At 44.6% G+C, this 20825-nt stretch overlaps 6 protein-coding genes across 7 annotated transcripts; 3 read left to right on the top strand and 3 right to left on the bottom strand.

Annotated features, from left to right (window-relative positions):
- Positions 1-2670: 2670 nt before the first annotated feature.
- Positions 2671-5284, bottom strand: LOC129584330 (uncharacterized). The gene is made up of 3 exons (XM_055476479.1): positions 5197-5284; positions 3233-4872; positions 2671-3126 (listed from the first exon to the last, which is right to left on the bottom strand). Exon 2 carries the CDS (start codon positions 4865-4867, stop codon positions 3857-3859), a length of 1011 nt encoding a protein of 336 aa, XP_055332454.1. The 5' UTR covers positions 4868-4872; positions 5197-5284; the 3' UTR covers positions 2671-3126; positions 3233-3856.
- A 1110-nt stretch (positions 5285-6394) lies between these two features.
- On the top strand, positions 6395-8903 carry LOC129584326 (uncharacterized). Of its 2 annotated transcripts, XM_055476473.1 has the most exons (3): positions 6395-6612; positions 6716-7038; positions 7408-8903. In XM_055476473.1, the coding sequence occupies exons 2-3, from the start codon at positions 6730-6732 to the stop codon at positions 8656-8658; spliced, it is 1560 nt and encodes a 519-aa protein (XP_055332448.1). In that variant the 5' UTR covers positions 6395-6612; positions 6716-6729; the 3' UTR covers positions 8659-8903. The 2 variants fall into 2 exon arrangements, with proteins under 2 accessions (XP_055332448.1, XP_055332449.1); XM_055476474.1 differs by having other exon boundaries at positions 6395-7038.
- An 891-nt stretch (positions 8904-9794) lies between these two features.
- Positions 9795-11968, bottom strand: LOC129584195 (uncharacterized). Its single transcript, XM_055476314.1, has 2 exons — positions 10336-11968; positions 9795-10194 (listed from the first exon to the last, which is right to left on the bottom strand). The coding sequence occupies exons 1-2, from the start codon at positions 11966-11968 to the stop codon at positions 9839-9841; spliced, it is 1989 nt and encodes a 662-aa protein (XP_055332289.1). The 3' UTR covers positions 9795-9838.
- Positions 11969-13270: 1302 nt separating this feature from the next.
- Positions 13271-15853, top strand: LOC129584327 (uncharacterized). The gene is made up of 2 exons (XM_055476476.1): positions 13271-13806; positions 14246-15853. The coding sequence occupies exons 1-2, from the start codon at positions 13498-13500 to the stop codon at positions 15494-15496; spliced, it is 1560 nt and encodes a 519-aa protein (XP_055332451.1). The 5' UTR covers positions 13271-13497; the 3' UTR covers positions 15497-15853.
- Positions 15854-16244: 391 nt separating this feature from the next.
- LOC129584345 (uncharacterized) lies at positions 16245-18301 on the top strand. Its single transcript, XM_055476495.1, has 5 exons — positions 16245-16383; positions 16468-16525; positions 16653-16754; positions 16822-17070; positions 17135-18301. The coding sequence occupies exons 1-5, from the start codon at positions 16357-16359 to the stop codon at positions 17956-17958; spliced, it is 1260 nt and encodes a 419-aa protein (XP_055332470.1). The 5' UTR covers positions 16245-16356; the 3' UTR covers positions 17959-18301.
- Positions 17886-20067, bottom strand: LOC129584346 (uncharacterized). Its single transcript, XM_055476496.1, has 3 exons — positions 19507-20067; positions 19293-19427; positions 17886-18328 (listed from the first exon to the last, which is right to left on the bottom strand). Exons 1-3 carry the CDS (start codon positions 19784-19786, stop codon positions 18078-18080), a joined length of 666 nt encoding a protein of 221 aa, XP_055332471.1. The 5' UTR covers positions 19787-20067; the 3' UTR covers positions 17886-18077.
- Positions 20068-20825: the final 758 nt, after the last annotated feature.

The following is a 20825-nucleotide window of genomic DNA, read 5'->3' as shown; positions in this document are numbered from 1 at the left end:
TTCGCTTTGTGAGGAACTGCCAAGCTACCGCCACCGCCCGGTAAGCAAAATCTTTACATGAATGAGTGACCAAGCTACCACCGCTGCCACTGCCCAGTGAGCAAAATCTCTATGCGAGTGGGTAAACAAGCTATCACTGCCGAATAAGCAAAATACGCTGACCGAGCTACCAAGCACCAGTGCCGCTGAATAGCTTGCTAGATGAGTGAATGAGTGAGTGACAAAATTACCGCTACCGTCCAGTTCATGCGTACAAACAGAGCATTTGTAAAAAAAATGGAATGCTTCGGAGTGAAAATGATAAACTGATTTTTAGTAAAAAATTCCGTTTTTACGCTTTCACGATTTATCCATTTTGCTTTGCCGAATGTAAGATGCTTCTTGTATTTTACTAGTGGTGGTTGATAACCACATCATTGCACCGAGCGGGAGTGATACTCACCGACAAATGTTTACACTGAAAGTTGAATAGGTGAACTGTAAACAGCAGATATGTTTTTTGAACTTTTTATTCAGATATATAATAATAGATATATACTTAATTTTATTCCGCTGTCATTTTATGAACAAATCCGTCATAAACTAAACACAGATTTCTCAGAGTGATCTGTGTCAAAATTCCACATAGTAAGTATGCGGAAAAATTAAAAACGAAAGTACGATATTACATGTACGTACTTACTGAAATTCAGAGAGCTACAGAGACGGCTACCAACTTCTTTGCACCAGCCAACTGTTTGGTTAGAGCATTTTGTTAAAGATAAAGATAATTAACAATTCTTCTCTGGTTAACTTCGCCAATGCCACTGGAAAATGGTATTGGATTGTGAAATTGGAAAAGTGTTACGTACGCTTTTTTTGGTTTTTGGCTCTGCTGTGGAAATGTATGCTCTGCTATGGAGCGTGCATCACTTGACGATCAGTTACAATGGACGCCAAAATTGTCTTACACTTATGTAATCACAAAACGCGCGCAACCAAGCACTTTTCTGTACCAAACAGCCAAATTTTTGACTGGCCATCGGTCTGCTGACATTTACACTTACACCTTGCGCATTTCCCAACGAAAACCATCGACCGATATCTCAAACGAATGAGGACTAAATTTCAAAAATTTTGATACCAAACAAGTTGTTTTTTATAAGATCTAAGAGATAATCGAGGCATCTAAAGTTTCTCGTAGACATAGCATAGGATTTGCATCCGCGGTTTGGTTTCAGTTTTCACACAGAAATCGTGTGCTCTGTCTACGACAAACTAGAATGGCTCGATTTTCTCTTAGATCTTATAAAGGATGACCCGTTAGGTATCAAAATTCTTGAAATTTTTTTGTCTTTCGTTTGAGATATCGCTTGATGGTTTTCGTTAGGAAATGCGCCAGGAACAAGTGTTCGTATTCTTGCACGTTTTCTGTTATTGGTCATTTGGTCCTGGCCATTTATTTTTATTGGTCATTCGGTCCCGGACCGAATGTAAGACAATTTTGGCTTCCATTGTAATTGCAGCACCTCGCGCTTCGCGCTCGGTGCAAATAATAATATAAGAAATACAGAGCTGGAGTACAAGTAGTCAATCTTCGGTTCATCTACAGTAAGTACTTGGCGACTCGTCAGCAGTATGTACAAAGTAGTACAGTACATATGGCGACAAAAGCTGTAAAATTGCAAAATTGTGAATTTTTTCGCAGTATTTACACTTTTGTACTACCAGTTGTATTCTTACATTCCAATTTACATAGTATGCCAACACAGAAAATTTCATAATAACTTCGGAAATTGCGAAGTTGATAAAGAAAACCGGCATCGCATCCGCCGCGGCTCTCACATGTAGAAGTATCGTTCTAAAACAACCGACTCAATGGAAATTGGAATGATACCGGAAGTGGGATGGCTTCTTGTCTGTCCACATTGCCCATTACAAGAAGAATATCGATATCTGCCTGGATAATGTCGTGTAATGGTTGCGCATCGCCTTGTTAACTGGTATTTTTGTCTCTACTGCATGTTTTTTTACTGCATCTAAAGTGGTAAGTACTGTAAAATGCTTGGGCAATAGGTGCACTTACTTAACTCAGCTTCGCTTTTTTATGCTTGCCGTATATCTCATTGATTGAACTGCTTAAACACATCTTTGTGTTCATAACGTTTTCCAACCTTGAAAAAATGCATAAGTCGAAAATCGGAAAATTACAACTTTTGTATCGCTGTGCGAAGCATATTCACAAATAAAAATATAGCGCTACTTTTGTACTTGACTTTTTTGTTGCCGTTTTGCTGAGAAGATGATAATATTACTGTACAAAAATGACTTGGAAGCTACCGTAGAGTACGTAAGTTGCGCTTGTGATTCGTGAACCTAAAGATGATTACAATTTGCCATACTTTTTGAGACGATGACAAGATCTTACGCGACGAGTAGACCGCGGACGCGGATCTTGCGCGTTCCTTATGCAGTCGCAATTAATTTTAATCCGAGAAAAACTGTACTTTTTATGCATTACTGGTTTCAGTTCAGAATGCGATCTTCATTTAATAACAACACAAGAAGTTGACAAGGAGTTCTGTCTTTAAATAAAGAAGTCGTTGACAACAAAAAATGCACCCTATTTGCTGTAAACACAAAAAAACCATAATTAACACGCTGAATTAAAACAACAGGCGTTTCGTGCTATTGTAAATTTCAAAACAGAATTAGTTATGGTTATTCATTACCGTCGCACTCTGTCAAGTTGGCCCAGAGCCGATCACAGCGTGCACAGCTGCCAAAAGACCGAACACTTTTTAAGGAAATCCCAGCGAGTGGCTTCGTTGGGAAAGCTAACACGGACGCAATCTTGTGGTGTCAACTCAATGACAACGGTATCTCCATCCACCGTACTTTCTCGGGTTTTATGCGGCCGTTCGATGACGAAAGCGCTCTCCATCGCTTGCAGCTTTCCGGTCACTTCTTGGCACTGTTGGACCACGACAACCACCCCCTGCGTGAAGCTGTAATTGACGGTAACAATGCTTGGATGCTGACGGTTTTTCTCGATTGCATACGAATGCTGGGTCGACAGCTGGTCGGAAACAAGGGCGACAAACGAGGACGATGATGGCCACTCTACATTAGGAAGTGGTTTGTCCGCTGAAAAACATTACGTGATTAATTAGTACACTGTTACCTGTCTTTGACGGGTATCGTACTACTGTTTGTACATAAATACGCCAGAGTCCTTCGATCGGTTACGTACCGTCAGCTGCAGAAGGAAATGAGTTCAGCATTTCTCGCCGTCGCGCGTCGTATTCCACCATGAACGGCTCATAAGCACTGGGGTCATCAGCAAAAACCCAGAGATTGCTCCAGCCGGCGCTCTCTCGATATGTAAAAGACGCCTGAATCCACAAATATTTGTCGGCCGTATCGTCCGGCCTATCAGGCTGTAATTTGCGCAACTGAATCCGCACATCCCTACCGAGTAGCATCCGCATGTACGTCACCGGCTGACTGTTTACGCTGCTTTCCAAGCTAATACAGTGCACTTTGGACCTTCCCATCTTCTGAGTGGACAACAGCAGGCGGGAAGCAGGAAGGGTAACGGGCTCTTTCGGGTAACCCATATATAATTCGCCGGACAGCGCAAAGTCCCGACGGACGTCGCTGATGAAGATATCCCGAGCCGGTTGCACCAGAGCGTGGGCCTCTTGAAGCGGCGACGTTAGAGTCCTTAGTATTTTTTCCAAATTGAATGCGAGTCCCTCTTGCAACCGAAAAAGCAGTTCCTGTCTATCGATATTCGCACGGTTCCCCGCCAGACTGCTGGCAATCGCCGCACCAAACGCTTCCGCATCGTCCACATAACTCGCCACTCCGGCAATTATCTGGCTCTTTGTGACATCCTCCAACGCCCTGCGCAACAGCCCCAACCGGGAATTCTCGCCCACCAACAGCAGCCGCAGTTCCCTTTAATGTTCCCGGTGTTGGCGTCCATGAGACCGAACCTCGTTAACTCCGCCACGACACGCTTTCGGACGACTTCAACGCTTGACTCCGCCACCGCATGGTATGTCTTCCGGGTACAGATCATGACATACTTCTGTAGTGGGGCACGAATGGTTACTTTCTCGGTCCGCGGATCGTTAAAAAGCGCCATCTGGTCCACGCACTCCTCCTCCAGCTGCAGCAACATACGCTGATCCAATTCAGGCATCCCGGCTCTCTTGAAATGTTGAAAAACAGCGTTGACCAGGTGTCGCCGCAGTCTAGCGAAGCACTTCCACACAACATATTGGCCACTGTGAAACTTGACGAGGTGGTTGTTCTGAATCACCTCGAAGACGTCTACACGGCAGTGCTCCGAATCCGCATTGCACACCAGCAGATGAACCGGTTCGGATGCGTTGGTGTTGATGGATTGCCGGTCCAGTGTCTGCACGGTGTAGGCCAGCAGAATGGCCGATACGTCGGAGATGCACAGGACATCCATGACGCTGTTCTTCTGCCAGGCGTCCATCACCAGTTGACGGATGACTGGACTGCAATTCAGACCATGCGGCAGAACGACAACAACGCCTCGGAGACACTGCTTCCGTTCAGTCTCTCCGATCATCTTGATGTAGGCAAAGAGCTTCTCCAACAGCAGCGGCAAAAGCGGATCCTTCTCGCCGCAGCCGTACGCCAGCAATGTGCCTTTAATCGAGGGGAGGGATTGGTATCGGCTGTCAGCGCGGTAGCTGCGCGCATCCATACCAAAATGCCAGTCGTGGTGATCATTGCTGCAGGCCGCGACGGATGGAAAGCTGAGCAGCACCCGCGGCACACCGTTCTCGTACTGCGCAATGGAGATCTTCTTGAATCCGATTTCCACTCCCAACCGCAGTTCACTCATGGTTTCTGGAAGAGTAAATCACATAAAGAAATTCCACCAAGCTACTAAACGCTTGCGGTCAGTAGCAGTCTAACTGGGGGATACTGCCGGTATTAGTATTTCTGCTGGTTTTACTTTTACGGTTGTGCCCAGTAAGAAACGGCAACAGGTGCGCTGTAAGCGGAACCGATACAGCGGAACTTTAAACGTCGAATATAAATAAACGGAACTAACTGTACAGCGAGTAGTATTGGAATCTGTCGCTCCTCTAACCAACTCGAAAAATAAGGAAATTGCGAACGTAAATACTCGTAGCAACGTAAATAGCTTACTGCTTAGTGAGTGCTTACAATGAATAGGAGGCTACTTCCGAGTATCCACTCCGTAAAACTGCGATAAAACAAGTAATTCCAGTCGATCACATAAATGATAACATTCCAGCTATGAGTCCAGCAAGCAGACAGTAGGCAGAATTCAAAATAACATGATTAATAACTCAAATATTCTATTTTGTAATTGACTAATTGTTATATTTCATGCAGCATTCTGTGCTGTCAGTGTGCAGACAAAATAACTCGCCATAAAATAACTTGTAACCTCAAATAAATGCGAATATGCGATTTAATACTGAGACTCTGCCATGCAATGGCTTGAATCTATGGCGTACCAAATACCTCACCCCCCGTAAACCTTAAAACGTAAAATCGTAAAACGTAAAACACAATACCGTAAAACTCAGAACTCAGAATCGTAAACCTCAGAACTCAGGATCATAGAACTTGAAACTGTAAACCATGAAACATGAAATCGTGGTTTTCGTGGACTTCGACAATTTTTCACTTTTCAGCATTTCAATTCCACAATGTTTTAAGCAAAAATAAACGGTAGTTCCACCAACGCCAATCCAATTCCAAAATCACCGCCTAATTCCAATAATTAAGTAGAATTCCATTAATATTATTGGAATTGGCTTGTGGAATTGGAACTCTGAAAAGTGAAAATTGTTAAAGTCCACGAAAACCACGATTTCATGTTTCTGGTTTACAGTTTTAAGTTCTATGATTCTGAGTTCTGAGGTTTACGATTCTGAGTTCTGAGTTTTACGGTATTGTGTTTTACGTTTTACGGTTTTACGTTTTAGTGTTCTACGTTTTACGTTTTAGTGTTTTACGTTTTTGTGTCTTACGTTTTAGTGTTTTAGTGTTTTACATACGTTTTACGTTTTAGTGTTTTACGTTTTAGTGTTCTGTTTTAAGTTTTAAGATTTACTGGGGGTGAGGTATTTGGTACGCCATATGAATCACTGTGAGCTGAATGGCCGTGCGTAGACTGCCAGTTCCGGCCTGTGGCTGTATGTAGGTACACAGGCGCTGTATGATCCTGTATCATCCAAGTACGACCAAAGTCCAAAACGTGCCATTGGCCATTGCCAAACAACTCCACCCGCCGCAACGATCACACAGAACTTTCAGACTGCACCGCGAATCGCCGACATTGATGTTCAAAGACACCCGCACGCTTTGTTGTGCCTCTGTTAGCCGATTTCTGCGGAGTTCCAGTTTGCACGGAGTGACTTCAGCGTGGGCATCATTTTTTTATCAGTCTGGGCTTTATCATGTCAATCCCTCTGTCGTGAAAACTGATCTGCATATAGGAAAATTTGTATTCTACAGTTCGTTACTTATACACGTAATAGCCTATTTTACATTTTGTTTGAGTGATACATACCACATACTTCATAGTCCATACGTTGTGTATCGGTCTGTGTAAGTGACACTTTATACGTTGATCTCAAGTTTAGAGTACTTACTCTCTTCGACGTTTTGTCGTTTCGACTTCGCGGTTTTCCTCGTCAAACTGGTTTTTCAGATTAATTCGATAAAATGGCTGACGGGGTAGGAATTGATCTTGGCACGACGCATTGTTGTCTGTTCGTGTATAAGCACGGCCGTAGCCCGCAAGTCATCAAAAACAACATCGGCGAGACTACCACTCCGTCCTGGGTGCGTTTGGAGCGGGATGGGATGGAGGTGGGCAAATACGCCAAGCGACAGAGTCCCGACTACAGCCGCAACACCATTCGCAATGCAAAGCGCATCATTGGACGCAGCTTCTACGACGCTGCGGTGAAGACTGAACGCAGTCTGATGCCCTTTGCAATTATCAACGACAACGGAACCCCTGCGATACGAGTGAGGGTCCTCCGCAATTTAAAATTAATTATTATGTATATAACACTGTTGTGGAGTACTATAACACTGTTGTGGAGTACATCGTCTTGTTGTACATGTGACATTGCTGCAATATTTACTACATTATTTGATTTATTTTGAATGCAGAACTAAACAAACTACTGCGGTTTGTAAATAATATGGTTGTGTGCTAAGATTATTTTGATGTTTTGGTTTTACATATTGTTTGAAGTCGTTCGATCGTTTGAGAGCGCAGTGCTTTAGCGTACTTACTTCGAGTAGTTTTGTCCAGATATTGCAGTTAGTACCTTACAACGATGTACTAATGTGAAAAGAAAGAACATGACTGGCACATGGGACAATTTGCAGGTGGAACAGTGTAGTGAGAGCGGCAACGTTATTTGGGAAAAGGTTATCCGTCCGGAAGAGGTGAGCGCCACGATGCTGGGGTATTTGAAGGAGATGGCCGAGGGATTCCTGGGCAGCAAGGTGACCTCCGTGGTAGTGACTACTCCGGCCAATTTCATGGAGACGCAACGTGCTGCCACGCTGAGCGCCGCCCGCCTGGCCGGCTTCAAAGACGTCAGCCTGTTGAACGAACCGACAGCTGCCGCCATCGCCTACGGCGGCGTTGTGGATGAGCAGTGCACCATCCTAGTCTTCGACTTCGGCGGCGGAACACTGGATATCAGCATCATGAAGGTGGAGGGCCGCAACGAGTACCGCGTCCTCAGCACCGACGGCGACATGTATTTGGGCGGGGAGAATTTCGATGCCGAGATTGTCCAGCATTTCCTGGACGACATCCGTCGCCGCCATGGCATCGATTTGGCCCATGATAGCAAAGCCTTGGCAAAACTGAAACTGGCCGCCGAACAGGCCAAGATCGCCCTCGCCAGTCCGTACAGTGGCACATACCGGGAAACCTTGCACAAGCTGCGTGAGGGCCTTGACTACAATTTAGAGCTGACGAAAGCGACCTTAAGCGGGATGTTCGGCCGTCTGCTGCCGAGCATCTTGGTTCCAGTGAAGAACGCCCTGGAAGCCGCTAAATTGGCGCCTGGAGATATCGACAAGGTCATCTTGGTGGGCGGCAGCAGTCGGATGCCGGCGGTGAAAGAGACCCTGCAGACGTTTTTCGGCCGGGAAGGAGTGGTGTGCGCGGATGCCGATCCGGATGAGACGATTGCTCGCGGCGCCGCCATGCAGTCCTACCGCATCAATAATCAGCAGGCTACCAACGTTCAGGAGGTTACCGCCTATCACTATGGACTGAAAGTGGTGGACGAACTGGAAGCCGGCAGTACGCGAATCCGCGAGTTGCTTCCCCGGGGGAGAGCATATCCTGCCAGTGTTTCGAGAGTTTTTGTCACAGCCTACGATAATCAGGCTAGCGTGGATTTCGATGTGTATCAAAGTAAACGCGGATTTAATCTGGACAAATTTCGCATTGGCCAGTTTGTCATTCCGGATCTGCCTCGGCGGAAAGCTGGAGGGTGTTTGTTTGATGTGACATACAGCATCGATCGGAACAACATCTTGCACGCGACGGCGCAAGGGAAAGACGACATCGCCCACTACAAGAAGAATATCGACATCCGCCTGGATAATGTCGTTTAGTAATTGCGTTTTGCGAATGGCCAAGTTGGCCGGTACGTTTTTAGCATATATTACTTTTTGCTTCGCTGAAATGAACATTCATGGCTTCGATTTTTAAAGCTTCACTGCAAGTTCTCATATTTTCTTGATTAAATTTTCTACGTATGGTGTGCACGCCTTTTTACAATACTTTCGTACTTGTGTCGCACTACGCATTGCACATCATATCAAGCATCAGGTTGAATAAAGCGTACTAGTATTAATAATGGGAATACAGCGTATTAGTAATAACTAATAAGTGTATAAATTGACTTGACAATGATCCACTTGACGGCAAAAGTGCCTTTCAGTCGGTCTGCCGTACCTGTAGCCTCAGGCTGTAGGTACAGTCCGTATCTGTACTACGAATTACTACTACTACTATAGATAAAGTACCTATGGACGGTATGCAGGTACAGATCGTACAGTACCTTTTTTTGTTTAGAATCCAGTAAGCACCAAAACCGATGAATTACAGATTTTGGTAAATGTCATTTCTCCTCATCACCAGAAGTGACGGTCTCTGTAAAAAAGTACTGATTTTGTCCGGTTTTAAGCGACCTTTCGAGAAATGTCTCAAGAAGTAAGGATACCGGTTAAAAAATTTAATTTGCTGATTTCAAGCAAGATTTAAACAGGGCTGATTAACAAGACGAGCGATCAAAACCTTTAGAAGCTGCAAGATTTATTAATTACGATCTTAGTCGCACAACACTTGCTTAGCGCTGAAAGCTATGATTAAAAGTATAAATAAAAAAATAAATAAAACTAGGTGATAATGTCAGCAACTTAAAACAAAATTTTGGATTTTGCTTACTGAATTCTTTGTTCTTGACTTCAGTGAGGCATGCGGATTATCGTTTTAATACAAGTACTGTATAACTTCTCATACAACAAGTAACACTAACAACCAGTACATCGTTCAAATAATCAAACAATAACAGACATTCATAATATGTACTAGTACTGTACCTGTAAGTTTCGTAACCTGTTTGAATGTGCCAAAATTAGTGTCGGTGTTCTATGTTCTATGTCAAAATCCCGAAAGAAAGAAGAACACAATTATAAACCTTCATACTCTATTTATCCAGAATCAATAACTGCTTTAATATGCGGCTTTTCAACAATCTATACAGTCGCAGTATGCTTACCACTATAAAAATTAACACTTTTTAAGAAAACTCCAGCGGGTGGCTTCGTTTGGAAAGCTAACACGAACACAGTCTTGCGGCGTCAGTTCAATAACAATTGTATCCCTCTCAGTAGATTCCGGGCGAATCTTATGCGGCCGTTCGATTGCGAAAGTGTTTCCAATTACTCGCAGCTTTCCGGTTACTTCTTGGCACTGCTGGACCACGACAACGAGATCCCGCGTGGAGGAACAATTAACGGTTACAATGCTTGGATGCTGCTGATTTTTGTGAATTTCATGGGAATGCTTGGTAGGAAGCTGGTCTGACACAAGAGCAACGAAGGAGGACGCGGATGGCCACTCTAACGCAGGAAGAGATTTGTCCCCTGAACAAACAATACACTGCTTACGATTAGTACTTAGTAGTGACTCGTGTACTGTGTACGCCAAAAAGATGAACTAATATTTTGCAACCACATTACAACATAAACCAATAGTCCTTCAGGATTGAAATCCTGTGAACATACCGTCAGATGCAGAGGGAAACATGTTCAACATTTCTCGTTTCCGGGCTTTGTACTCCTCTAAAAACGGCTTATAAGTGCTGGCGTCATCCGCAAAAAATCCAAGATTACTACAGCCAGAGCTATCTCGATACGTGAACGAAACTTGCATCCCTAGATATTGACATTCGACGACCGTCTGATCAGTTCTTTTACGCTGCAGTGTACGCCACAGCATCCAGACATCCTTCCCCAACAACATCCGCATGTACGTTACCGGTTGACCATTGAAGTTGTTTTCCAGTTTTAAACAGTGCACTTCGCAGTTTCCTATCTTCTGCATAGACAATACCAGGCGACAATCAAGAATGCCAAAGACCTCTTTCCCGTCACCCATGTACAATCGTCCGGACAGGACAAAATCACGGCGGTTGCTAATGAAGACATCCCGTGCCGGTTGTACCATAAGGTTAGCGTCCCGTACCGGCAATGTCTTTAGTATGACTCTCATACTGAGCGCGATTCCTTCTTGCAGTCGGTAGAGCTGAACTTCTCTATTGATATCTGCGTTGTTCCCCCACAGACTGCTGGCGATCGCCGCACCAAAGGCCTCTGCATCGTCCACATAACTCGCCACTCCGGCAATCACCTGGCTCTTCGTGACACTCTCCAGCGCGCTCCGCAACAGTCCCAAGCGGGAATTCTCGCCCACCAACAGCAGTTCCACTTTTCCGCTAATGTTACCGGTATTTGCGTCAATTATGCCGATCCTCGTTAACTCCGTCACGACATGCGTTCGGATGAACTGGATGATTGGTTCCACCGCCGCATGGTACGTCTCCCGCGTGTAAGTAACCAAATACGTATGAACGGGGGCGCGTATGGCCACTTTGTCAGTCCGGGGATCGTTAAACAGAGACATTTGTTCCAAGCATTCTTGCTCCAGCTGCGCCCACGAACGTTGATCCAACTCGGGCATCCCAACGCCCTTCAACTGCTGATGGACAGCGACTACACCACGCCGCCGCAGTTCACCGAAACAGTTCCACAGAACACAATGATTACTCAGGAATTTGACGACGAGATCGTTATTGATCACTTCGAAGACGTCCACCCGGCAGTGCTCGGCATCTGCATTGCAGACTAAGAGACTAACCGGTCCAGTCTTGCTCGTGCTGAGGGATTGCCGGTCCAGTGTCTGCACGGTGTAAGCCAGCAGAATGGCCGATACATCAGAGATGCAGAAGACATCCGGTACGCCATTCTTCTGCCAGGCTTCGATCACCTCTTGACGGACGACATGGAACGTGTCGAGACAGTGCGATAAAACCACAACGACGCCTTGAAGGCACTGCTTCCGTTCAGTTTCCCCAATCATCTTAATGTGAGTAAAGAGTCCTTCCAACAGCAACGATACAAGCGAATTCTTCTCTCTGTAGCCGTGCTCCAACAGTATAAGTTTAACACTACCCATATAACGGTAATTGGTGTCCGCTTGGAAGCTGCGCGCGTCCATACCGAAATGCCATTCTCTGTGATCCTTGCTGCAGGCCGCCACGGAGGGAAAACTGTGCAGCACACGCGGTACACCATTCTCGTACAGTGCAATCGAGATCTTCTTGAATCCGATGTCCACTCCCAACCGTAATCCGCTCATTTTTCCTGAGAAAGAATTCAAAATAATCGTAAGGATGATAACAGGGTGAGTTCGGCTATCAAACATGCATTCAAAGTTGTAAACGATACACTGTACAGAGCTACCTAAAAACTATTATTAATGTTGAAGGGCGGCATGAAGGCCTTCACCCTTTAGTACGCACACTAGGTCGACATTGGCGCTATTCTACACCTACTGATTTTGTCTTTTGGAGCTTCGAATGAGCCATAGGCACGTGCATGCGGGCATACTACTGCACATGTGCGCAGAATGTTTCAGAAGAGAGATAGCACTGGGTTCTCTATGGCTTGAATTGTTATTTCATTGATTACAACGTTTGTCGGAAAGATTGTAACTGTCAGGTAGGCAGTGAAATGTAGAGAATTTATTTCTCCACATTTCAGTGTAGAATTTGTCAAGTAAAACCTTATGAGAGTGTTTCAGAAATCATTAAAGGAAATAGTCTTGTGCTATGCTACTGCACGGCACTGCCAAACGAGGGTGTTCACAGACTGATCTCCCAAATGGGATTTAGACATTTTCGGTAAAACTTTCCTTGTATCGCTCATTTCAAATTTTCCTAAACAAGTTATGGACCTAATTGTAGAGAAATAGATTCTCTACATTTTGGTATGCGGATAATAGCTGAACCAGCAGAAGAAATCGTAATACAAGCGTAAAAGTCTTACGCCTCTGTAAATGCCTATGTACAATCTCTTCTGAAATATTAGCGGCGCAAGTGTTGTACAGGGAATCTCTCAGGCCCGCCTGCACATGACTATTGCTTATTCTCAGTTCGGTCGCCGGCTTCGATGGCCGATATGACAGCCTATTTGTAAATAATACTAACAAATTCCAGTTAGTAATAATTCCCGATTTGTACCAACACCAATCACAACGTCATTACTAATGCAGTAAATCTTAACATCGTTATGGAAAAACCTGGAATATGACTGCAAGTCTGCAATGCACTCTCCGGGAATCTAAGCAGATCGTTGTGTGTCTGCATCGACTCGTACAAAGCAAAGCAATATGCATGTCAGCTGTGAGCTATCCTTACAAGCCCAGGCAGCCTATGAGAGAGCACTATTCAGGCACTGGCCACGTACCTACGGTGCTGTAAGTACGAGTACTCTATCTATGTGCCAGGTAGATAGACGGCCCCGCGAATCGGGCGCTTTGATCTCAAAGACAGCCGACACGCTCTGTTGCGTTTCTGTTAGCCGCTTACTGGACAGCTCCGACTGGTCGCGCTGCACGAGCCACAATTTCTCATTCTGCTGTAGCTGCTGTATAGGGCTTTCTTCGTTATAGCCGGTCGCGGGATCTTAATTAATTGTTGTTCACCAGTTCACGCGTTTCCAATTTTAATCAGTATAAAACTGTGTACTTTTCCAACGTGGCGCGCTTTTTCTATCGTCGATTGATGCCTTAAAATTTAAGAGTGTTGTTCGGGGTTTCCATCTTCAGCTCTGTGCGTACTGCATACAAGGGATTTTTGTTTGCCTCGGTTTTACTTAAATCCAGACATGGCTGACGGAGTAGGCATCGATCTGGGCACGACGCACTGCTGCCTGTTTGTCTACAAGCATGGCCGGAGTCCGCAGGTGATTAAGAACAAAATCGGCGACGCCACCACACCGTCGTGGGTGCGCCTGGAGCGGGACGGGATGGATGTGGGCCGACAGGCCAAACGCCTTAGCCCGGACAACAGTCGCAATACTATCCGCAACGCTAAGCGGATCATTGGACGCAGATTCGACGATCCCGCTGTGACAGTGGAACGCAGTCTGATGCCCTTTGCAATCATCAACGATAGAGGATCCCCGGCCATACGGGTGATTGCTGGTTATCTCTGATTTAAATACTTGAATTTATACGGGTATAGGTTTGTTAATTACGTTTATAGATGTTAAGAACTTCAAGATGTATACTAGGCATTCTTATCGTAAGACTGTTTAATTTACATTTCGTTTACACCTGCCCGGTTTATATCGATCTTACGCTTATATAACCGAAAGCGGCAAAACAGCTACGAATAAAGTCTTATTAAAACAGTGCGTTTCATAAAACGAAATTTTCAATACGAAAATAATATTTCAGAAGAGAGTTCTTCTGTCAGTATCAGTATCAAGTGCTAACCGTACAGCGTACGAGTAAAGTTCTTTGTCTGTAGTTTATAAAGCTCATTTCATTGCCTTGCGCTCGTGCAAAAGTTGCTTATGGTTAACTGTTCACGTTTTCCCTGCAATGCATTGTAAACGCGGCTGTTTGCAGGTCGAACAGTGCAGCGAGAGCGGCAACGTCATCTGGCAGAAGGTTATCCGTCCGGAGGAGGTCAGCTCCTCGCTGCTTGGGTATTTGAAGGAGATGGCTGAAGGATTCCTGGGCAGCAAGGTGACCTCCGCGGTAGTGACTACTCCGGCTAATTTCATGGAGACTCAGCGCGCCGCCACGCTGACCGCCGCCCGCCTGGCAGGCTTCAAAGACGTTAGCCTGTTGAACGAACCGACCGCCGCCGCCATCGCCTACGGCGGCGTCGTGGATGAGCAGTGCACCATCCTAGTCTTCGACTTCGGCGGCGGAACATTGGACATCAGCATCATGAAGGTGGAGGGCCGCAACGAGTACCGCGTCCTCAGCACGGACGGCGACATGTATTTGGGCGGGGAGAATTTCGATGCCGAGATTGTCCAGCATTTCCTGGACGACATCCGTCGCCGCCATGGCATCGATTTGGCCCATGATAGCAAAGCCTTGGCAAAACTGAAACTGGCCGCCGAACAGGCCAAGATCGCGCTGTCCAGTCCCTACAGTGGCACATATCGGGAAATCGTGCACAAGCTGCGTGAAGGCCTTGACTACGATTTAGAGCTGACGAAAGCGACCTTCAACGGCATGTTCAGCGGTCTGCTCCCGAGCATCTTGGTTCCAGTGAAGAACGCCCTGGAAGCCGCTAAATTGGCGCCTGGAGATATCGACAAGGTCATCTTGGTGGGCGGCAGCAGTCGGATGCCGGCGGTGAAAGAGACCCTGCAGACGTTTTTCGGCCGGGAAGGAGTGGTGTGCGCGGATGCCGATCCGGATGAGACGATCGCGCGTGGCGCCGCCATGCAGTCCTACCGCATAAACAACCGTCAGCCAACCAACGTACAGGAGGTCACAGCGTACCATTATGGACTGAAGGTGGTGGATCGATCGCGGCCAGGCAGTACACGCATCTGCGATCTGATTCCTCGGGGGACAGCATTCCCTTCCAGTGTTACCGACGTTTTCCACACATCTTACGATTATCAGACAGAGGTGGATTTCAGTGTGTATCAGAGTAAACGCGGATTCACTTTGGACAAGTTCCGAATTGGAGGATTTGTCATTCCTGGTTTGCCCCCACGGAAGAGGGGAGAGTGCAAGTTTGATGTAACGTACAACATCGATGGGAATAATATCTTGCATGCGACTGCGCAAGGCAAAGGCGACATCGCCCACTATAAAATGGATATTGAAATTCGCTTGGATAATGTCGTTTAATGCTTGCGCATGGCCCAGCGAGACGGTATTTTCAGTTCTCGAATTTTTTTTGTTGCACGGAAAGTAGCCAGGCCAACCGTTTTGTCATAAGTCTAAATTTTCATAGACTTTTCATCTTGTTTGTTCTTCTCTATTTGGATAACTGCTAAAGCTTACGTGCTTCTATCGGGTATCGAAACTACTATCGTCTATATATAGGCTATAGATAATGCAACTTTTGTGACACTGTCCGAATCTGTAAGCATATGTAGCGAACATTTACTTTTTATGTACGTGCTAACCGGTATAAGCAACGGTCTTCCGTCTCCTGTTAAAAGGTGAATTTTGCGCGAGTCGGATGGATTGGGCTAACCCTTGAATTCATTCCTTACGGTTCTGGTTATAACGATCAGCAATTAAACGTAAAGATACTTATGCGTTTGTTAATATGCCGGTTTGAATTTAGTAAGTTTTTTTATGACCACCGCACACGATCGAAGCGATCGGCATGGTGTAGCTCTCTCTATTGAGTCGCCGCTGTAAACATCAACACCAGACTTTTTCACACGCTAGGAGGCTTTTTATAATCAGATAATAATTGTAAATCCAAAACAAGAACGATCGTTACACCGTAATTGCTGTACTGCATAACACACAACAAAGATATTTGCACGGATGGATGGCCTTTCCGAATTGGATCGAAGAGATACGACAGCGGATAGACAAACTGAAAGCTTTTAATTACTGCATGTAAAGTTGATGGTCGGATCTCATGGCAGTTTTAAACATCTCAGTATTGCATTTGTATAACTCCTTGAACCAGTTTTTTGGTATCCATCACACCATTAGGTCCAATCTTGGTTGTTTTTCCCAGGATTTTTATGATGTCTCGAGCAATTAGCATCCTCGTAAGTCAGTTTACGCTTTACAACAGTTTGATTAAAATGCAATATTTTGCTCCAGTAATGTGTTGCTCTTGGTAATGGTTTTAGGTGCTCCTCTTAAGTGCAGGCATCCCCTGCCTTCTGGTCCTGGCACAAAATGGACAAGGTACTTGTACTAATAACGCTTTTTCTGTTAACCGGCTATGCGAAAGAGCTCATAATCTGTTCGGCACATGCCAGCGTTAATGTCTACTTATCAAAGGTTACAATTAATAATTTTGTCTATGGTTTAGTGCATCTTTTCGATACAATGGTCATCGTGCTCCCGAATAGCTCTAATAATGCCCGAGATGTGGTTCTTGAGCGCATTCGGCAAGCGTATGAACTTTCCCTACGTAAGTACTCAATATTACCTTCTGTATCAAGTGACAGCTTCTGTAACTGAAAGCTTCCTTTAATCAGGCCCGGAAGTGGAAAAGGTCAAGATCGATCTACTAATAGATTCTCCCTTTTTTACGCAAAAGTTCACGGATGACGGCTCGCCGTATCTGTTTCTGGACGGTCTACCAAAACCTTTGATGCGGAACGGTTCGTTAACCAACAGTCGACCCGTAGTGATTACGGACTCCATTGAAATCACCGCCACCGGTCGAGCGCAACGCGACAAGATAATGGAGGATATCAAGCAAGTGTGGGAAAAAGTCGCAGCCGGTACACAGCTACAACATTTCTTGTATAACTCCATTGCATAACAGCAGATTTTTAATTTTTGTAGCGGCGAACATTAGCCATCTGCAGGTCGACATTATAAGCGACCGCCCATCGGAAGCCTACGCCACCAGTGAAGGCGTTCCCATTCGCAGCATCACCTACCGAATCACCGCCACCGCCAACACGGATTTCGATGAGCTGGCGTTGAAGAACGAATTCCGCCTCCATCTCAACATCTCGGCGGTGCGCAATCTGTGGAAGATCCCGGACTTCATTATCCCGGCGTTCGATAACAACACCACGATACCGACAACAACTACTCAGCCAAATTTCAGCGGGATGTCGTTCAGCACGCCGGTATTGCGAAATATTGTTATTCGAGTGTCTGGACAAGTCAGCACGGGAATAAGCGTTTCGGAGGCTAAACGCCGGTTCCGCAAAGTGGTGGCGGCTTTCCCCGTTGAAGGATTATGGTTTATTAGTGAAGAGGATGCCGAAGCGGCTGCGGTGGACGAAACAGTTATCGAGATGCCGGTGAATGTTAGCGTTGTCTATGTTAACGTCACCGAGCCATGCAACTACGTTTGCCCGAATTATACCAGGCCGGACGACCTTTCGATAGTGTCTGTGCAAAACATAACAGCGTTCTCGATCGTATCGAATATTTCTTTGTGGGACAACGTTACCGAACCGACGATTCCGTTAACCTTCATCAATCTGGCAGCGCCGGTAATTCCCGTGAACATTACGATGCCGGCTCTTCCTAAGGAAATTCCCTCTTCGGTTCCAGACTACGGTTCATTTTTACTCATGAGCAATTTAATCGACACGATGGGAAAACTGACCGAAATGTCCAGTCGCGTGTTCAAACGTGTATTCCAAATTTAAACCGTGTTCATTTGTATTACCGGGTTCAAGGACTCATTTCATATATTATACAAACAATTAAAGTTGTTTAGGACAGTCTAATTTTGGCATGCGGAACATAGTATTAGTAAATAAATCTTTTAAGTAAATCCTTCGTCGTCATTCCAGCCCATCTTTACAAACAAAAAAGCTAGGCTAAATAAAATGACGTTGAGAATAACGGTCGCCCAGGGGAAGGGTGTTTTCACAGATGGAACGGGTACGAAAAACGGCACAATGGTAGACGGGGTAGTGGAAGAGTTGGTGATATACTGCAGTTCATAAACCAGGATTGTCTGGGCTTTGGGATGCTGTTTCCGCTTTTCTGCTTTATGGCGGAGCTTCTCGTCTTCTATAAGTATTGAGAAACTTGATGCCTTGTGGCTTTATGCCTTGGTCAAAATATAACTGCCATCTGCTACTTCAAACAGAAGCTGTAAGTGTTTTAATAACAATTTTAGCTGGTTAATTATAATTATTGTAAACAACTTACTTTTACCAAAAATTATATTGCTAAAATGTATATTCTAACCAATGTTTCTAAAAAATCGCTTTGGTTTTTTCGTAGCTTCCGTAATTATAAGCTGTTTCTGAAAACAAGAACTAGCTGTGTCCATAGGCTTACGCTCTGCTACCACGTAAAGGCAGTTTTCATCCCTAAGCCGTTACATGGTAGCAGATCGAAAGCCGCTAGACTACGCTTTCTCTGGTTTTTTAGGCAGAACGTAAAAGGAAATCTGAGCAAAATATTAAAGACTCGTAAAAATATAAGAATTTATAAAAAATATAAAAGTTTTAGTTTCAGTTGCATGACAAAAATGTTTTAAGTACGTGTACAATACTTAAATATTCAGTTTTTGCATGATGCTGCTATGATAATCTTTAGTGCGTTTCTAAAAGCAAATGTAAAACCAGAAATCATTTTTAAATGCACCAGTGTATGTGCAACTTAAACTTTTTATGCATAATATATATGCAGTATGCGCCGCTTACCACCACAAAAACTATTGCAATACAGACTTGCAGTATCGCGGTGGTGATATGCATATTTTCATAGTTTTTTACATTCCTTTACTCGTTTTTAGCCGTTATAGCCGACTTATTGTTAGCTCTAATTGTGCGCGAAGTGTTTTATCCTGTCATACTTTTGATTAATTGTAGATTTATTTAGCAGTTAGTGAAGAAAACAGATTACTAAGCAATTAGACTACAACAGCATTTTATTCAGCAGCAAATTGACTAGTAATGCAATATGACACAGCGAAAGAATATAATAATTATTAAGTAAATAGGTGCAAATATTTTGCTTTACTTACTGGAAATAAGGATAATTGTGCCGATCCGTTCATTACTCAAGACTTCTTTGAGATTGTGCAGCAGCTGATAATGCGACTTCTGCTGTGACGAACCACCAGCATTTCCGCTGAATTTTTCACACACAATATCCACACCTGCAATCGCACCAGCGACGCTGCATAATTCTCGCCATACACCGACACGTTATGCTCCATCAATCAAAATATCACTTACAGTTGAACTCCGTCGGAAACGGATATCCGGCGCTGGATTTGTTCAGTCCGCACAGCGTATCGTAGAAACAGCTGACAGCATCACATCTCTGTCCGCCGCAGAACAAGCGTATCCGATTTTTCGGGTTCAGCGTAATCCCGTAGCCACTAAAGATGTCCTTGATAATACTGACACACCGCGGCAGATCAAACCGCGTCAACGCCACCGGTGTGGCATCCTCCAGATCCCAGAAGCAGCGCACATGCGCCGTTCCCGCCAGATCACCAATCTCCACGGGCATTTTTGAAACAAGTGAAGATTCAACGGAAAAGCAGCATTTCCGCACGCTACGGTTTTCTGATGGTGCTATGCAACACTAGGCATTCTTTCCCGCGGCGATTGCTAACGTGCTGTCAAGTGGTGAAGGTGCGGTACACTGTATATGCGGCATTGGTACGTGCCATCGTGTAAAAACCGGAATGCAGTGAGGATTTTATTGCGGTGGCTGGAAAGCGAGAGTGTGTATATATTATACGATTGTACCCAAGTGATGGTGGTACGCATCTTTAAACAGCCGTTTTCATTGTTAATTTATCACGGGTGTAAAAAGAACCGTTTTGATGGTAGCGCACATGTGTGCAGTGTATTTGATCTTCTGCCAACGTTGCATGTCTGCAGACTGGCATTATACTTGCATAAACATTGCGCTTGCATCGATTAGTCATGCATTCATTAATACCAATTAGATATGCGAAAACGCCGGTTTCTCTGACAAGCGCATGCATAAACAGCGATAATGAAAACATTTCTTTGGGATGTCAACTACTGTACTATGTAGATAGAGCGATAGAGAACATAATTATGTGACAGCAAACGACAACATAGTTGTACCGAATTTTAAAAATTAATAGTCAAATTCATAGAATAGTCATGGGTCAGCACAGTGATAAATAATCATGAAATATTATGGCAGCCATCGAAATATGAGCAATTATTGTAAAAACAACTGGTTTTAATTCGTTACTAACAAAGACATAAACTCCCATCCCTTATCAGCTTTGCAGTTATGCATTGCATACTCGTACGCTGATAATCGGCCACAAGTATAGTAAATTCGCTGCGGAGTGCAGTGCACGTGCCAGTGAAGACATTTTCAAAACAGTACTCGGAAGTCTGTCAATGAACCGAATAACCGATAACAATGTTGCTCGCATTAAGCCTCAGCACTGTGGGATGGATAGGCAGATTATGATACTCGTATTTATATCATCACACCTTGCCATTTAATTAAATGCATTGGCCAGTGACTCAATACTGAAAATATTTTTACACAAAGAAAT

This window comes from Paramacrobiotus metropolitanus, unplaced genomic scaffold (assembly GCF_019649055.1).
Source record: "Paramacrobiotus metropolitanus isolate TYO unplaced genomic scaffold, Prichtersi_v1.0 Parri_scaffold0000013, whole genome shotgun sequence".
In the NCBI taxonomy this organism is placed as follows: Eukaryota; Metazoa; Tardigrada; class Eutardigrada; order Parachela; family Macrobiotidae; genus Paramacrobiotus; species Paramacrobiotus metropolitanus.
The sequence above is the reverse complement of the archived record's forward strand: the minus strand, read 5'-3'. Positions and strand labels throughout refer to the sequence as shown.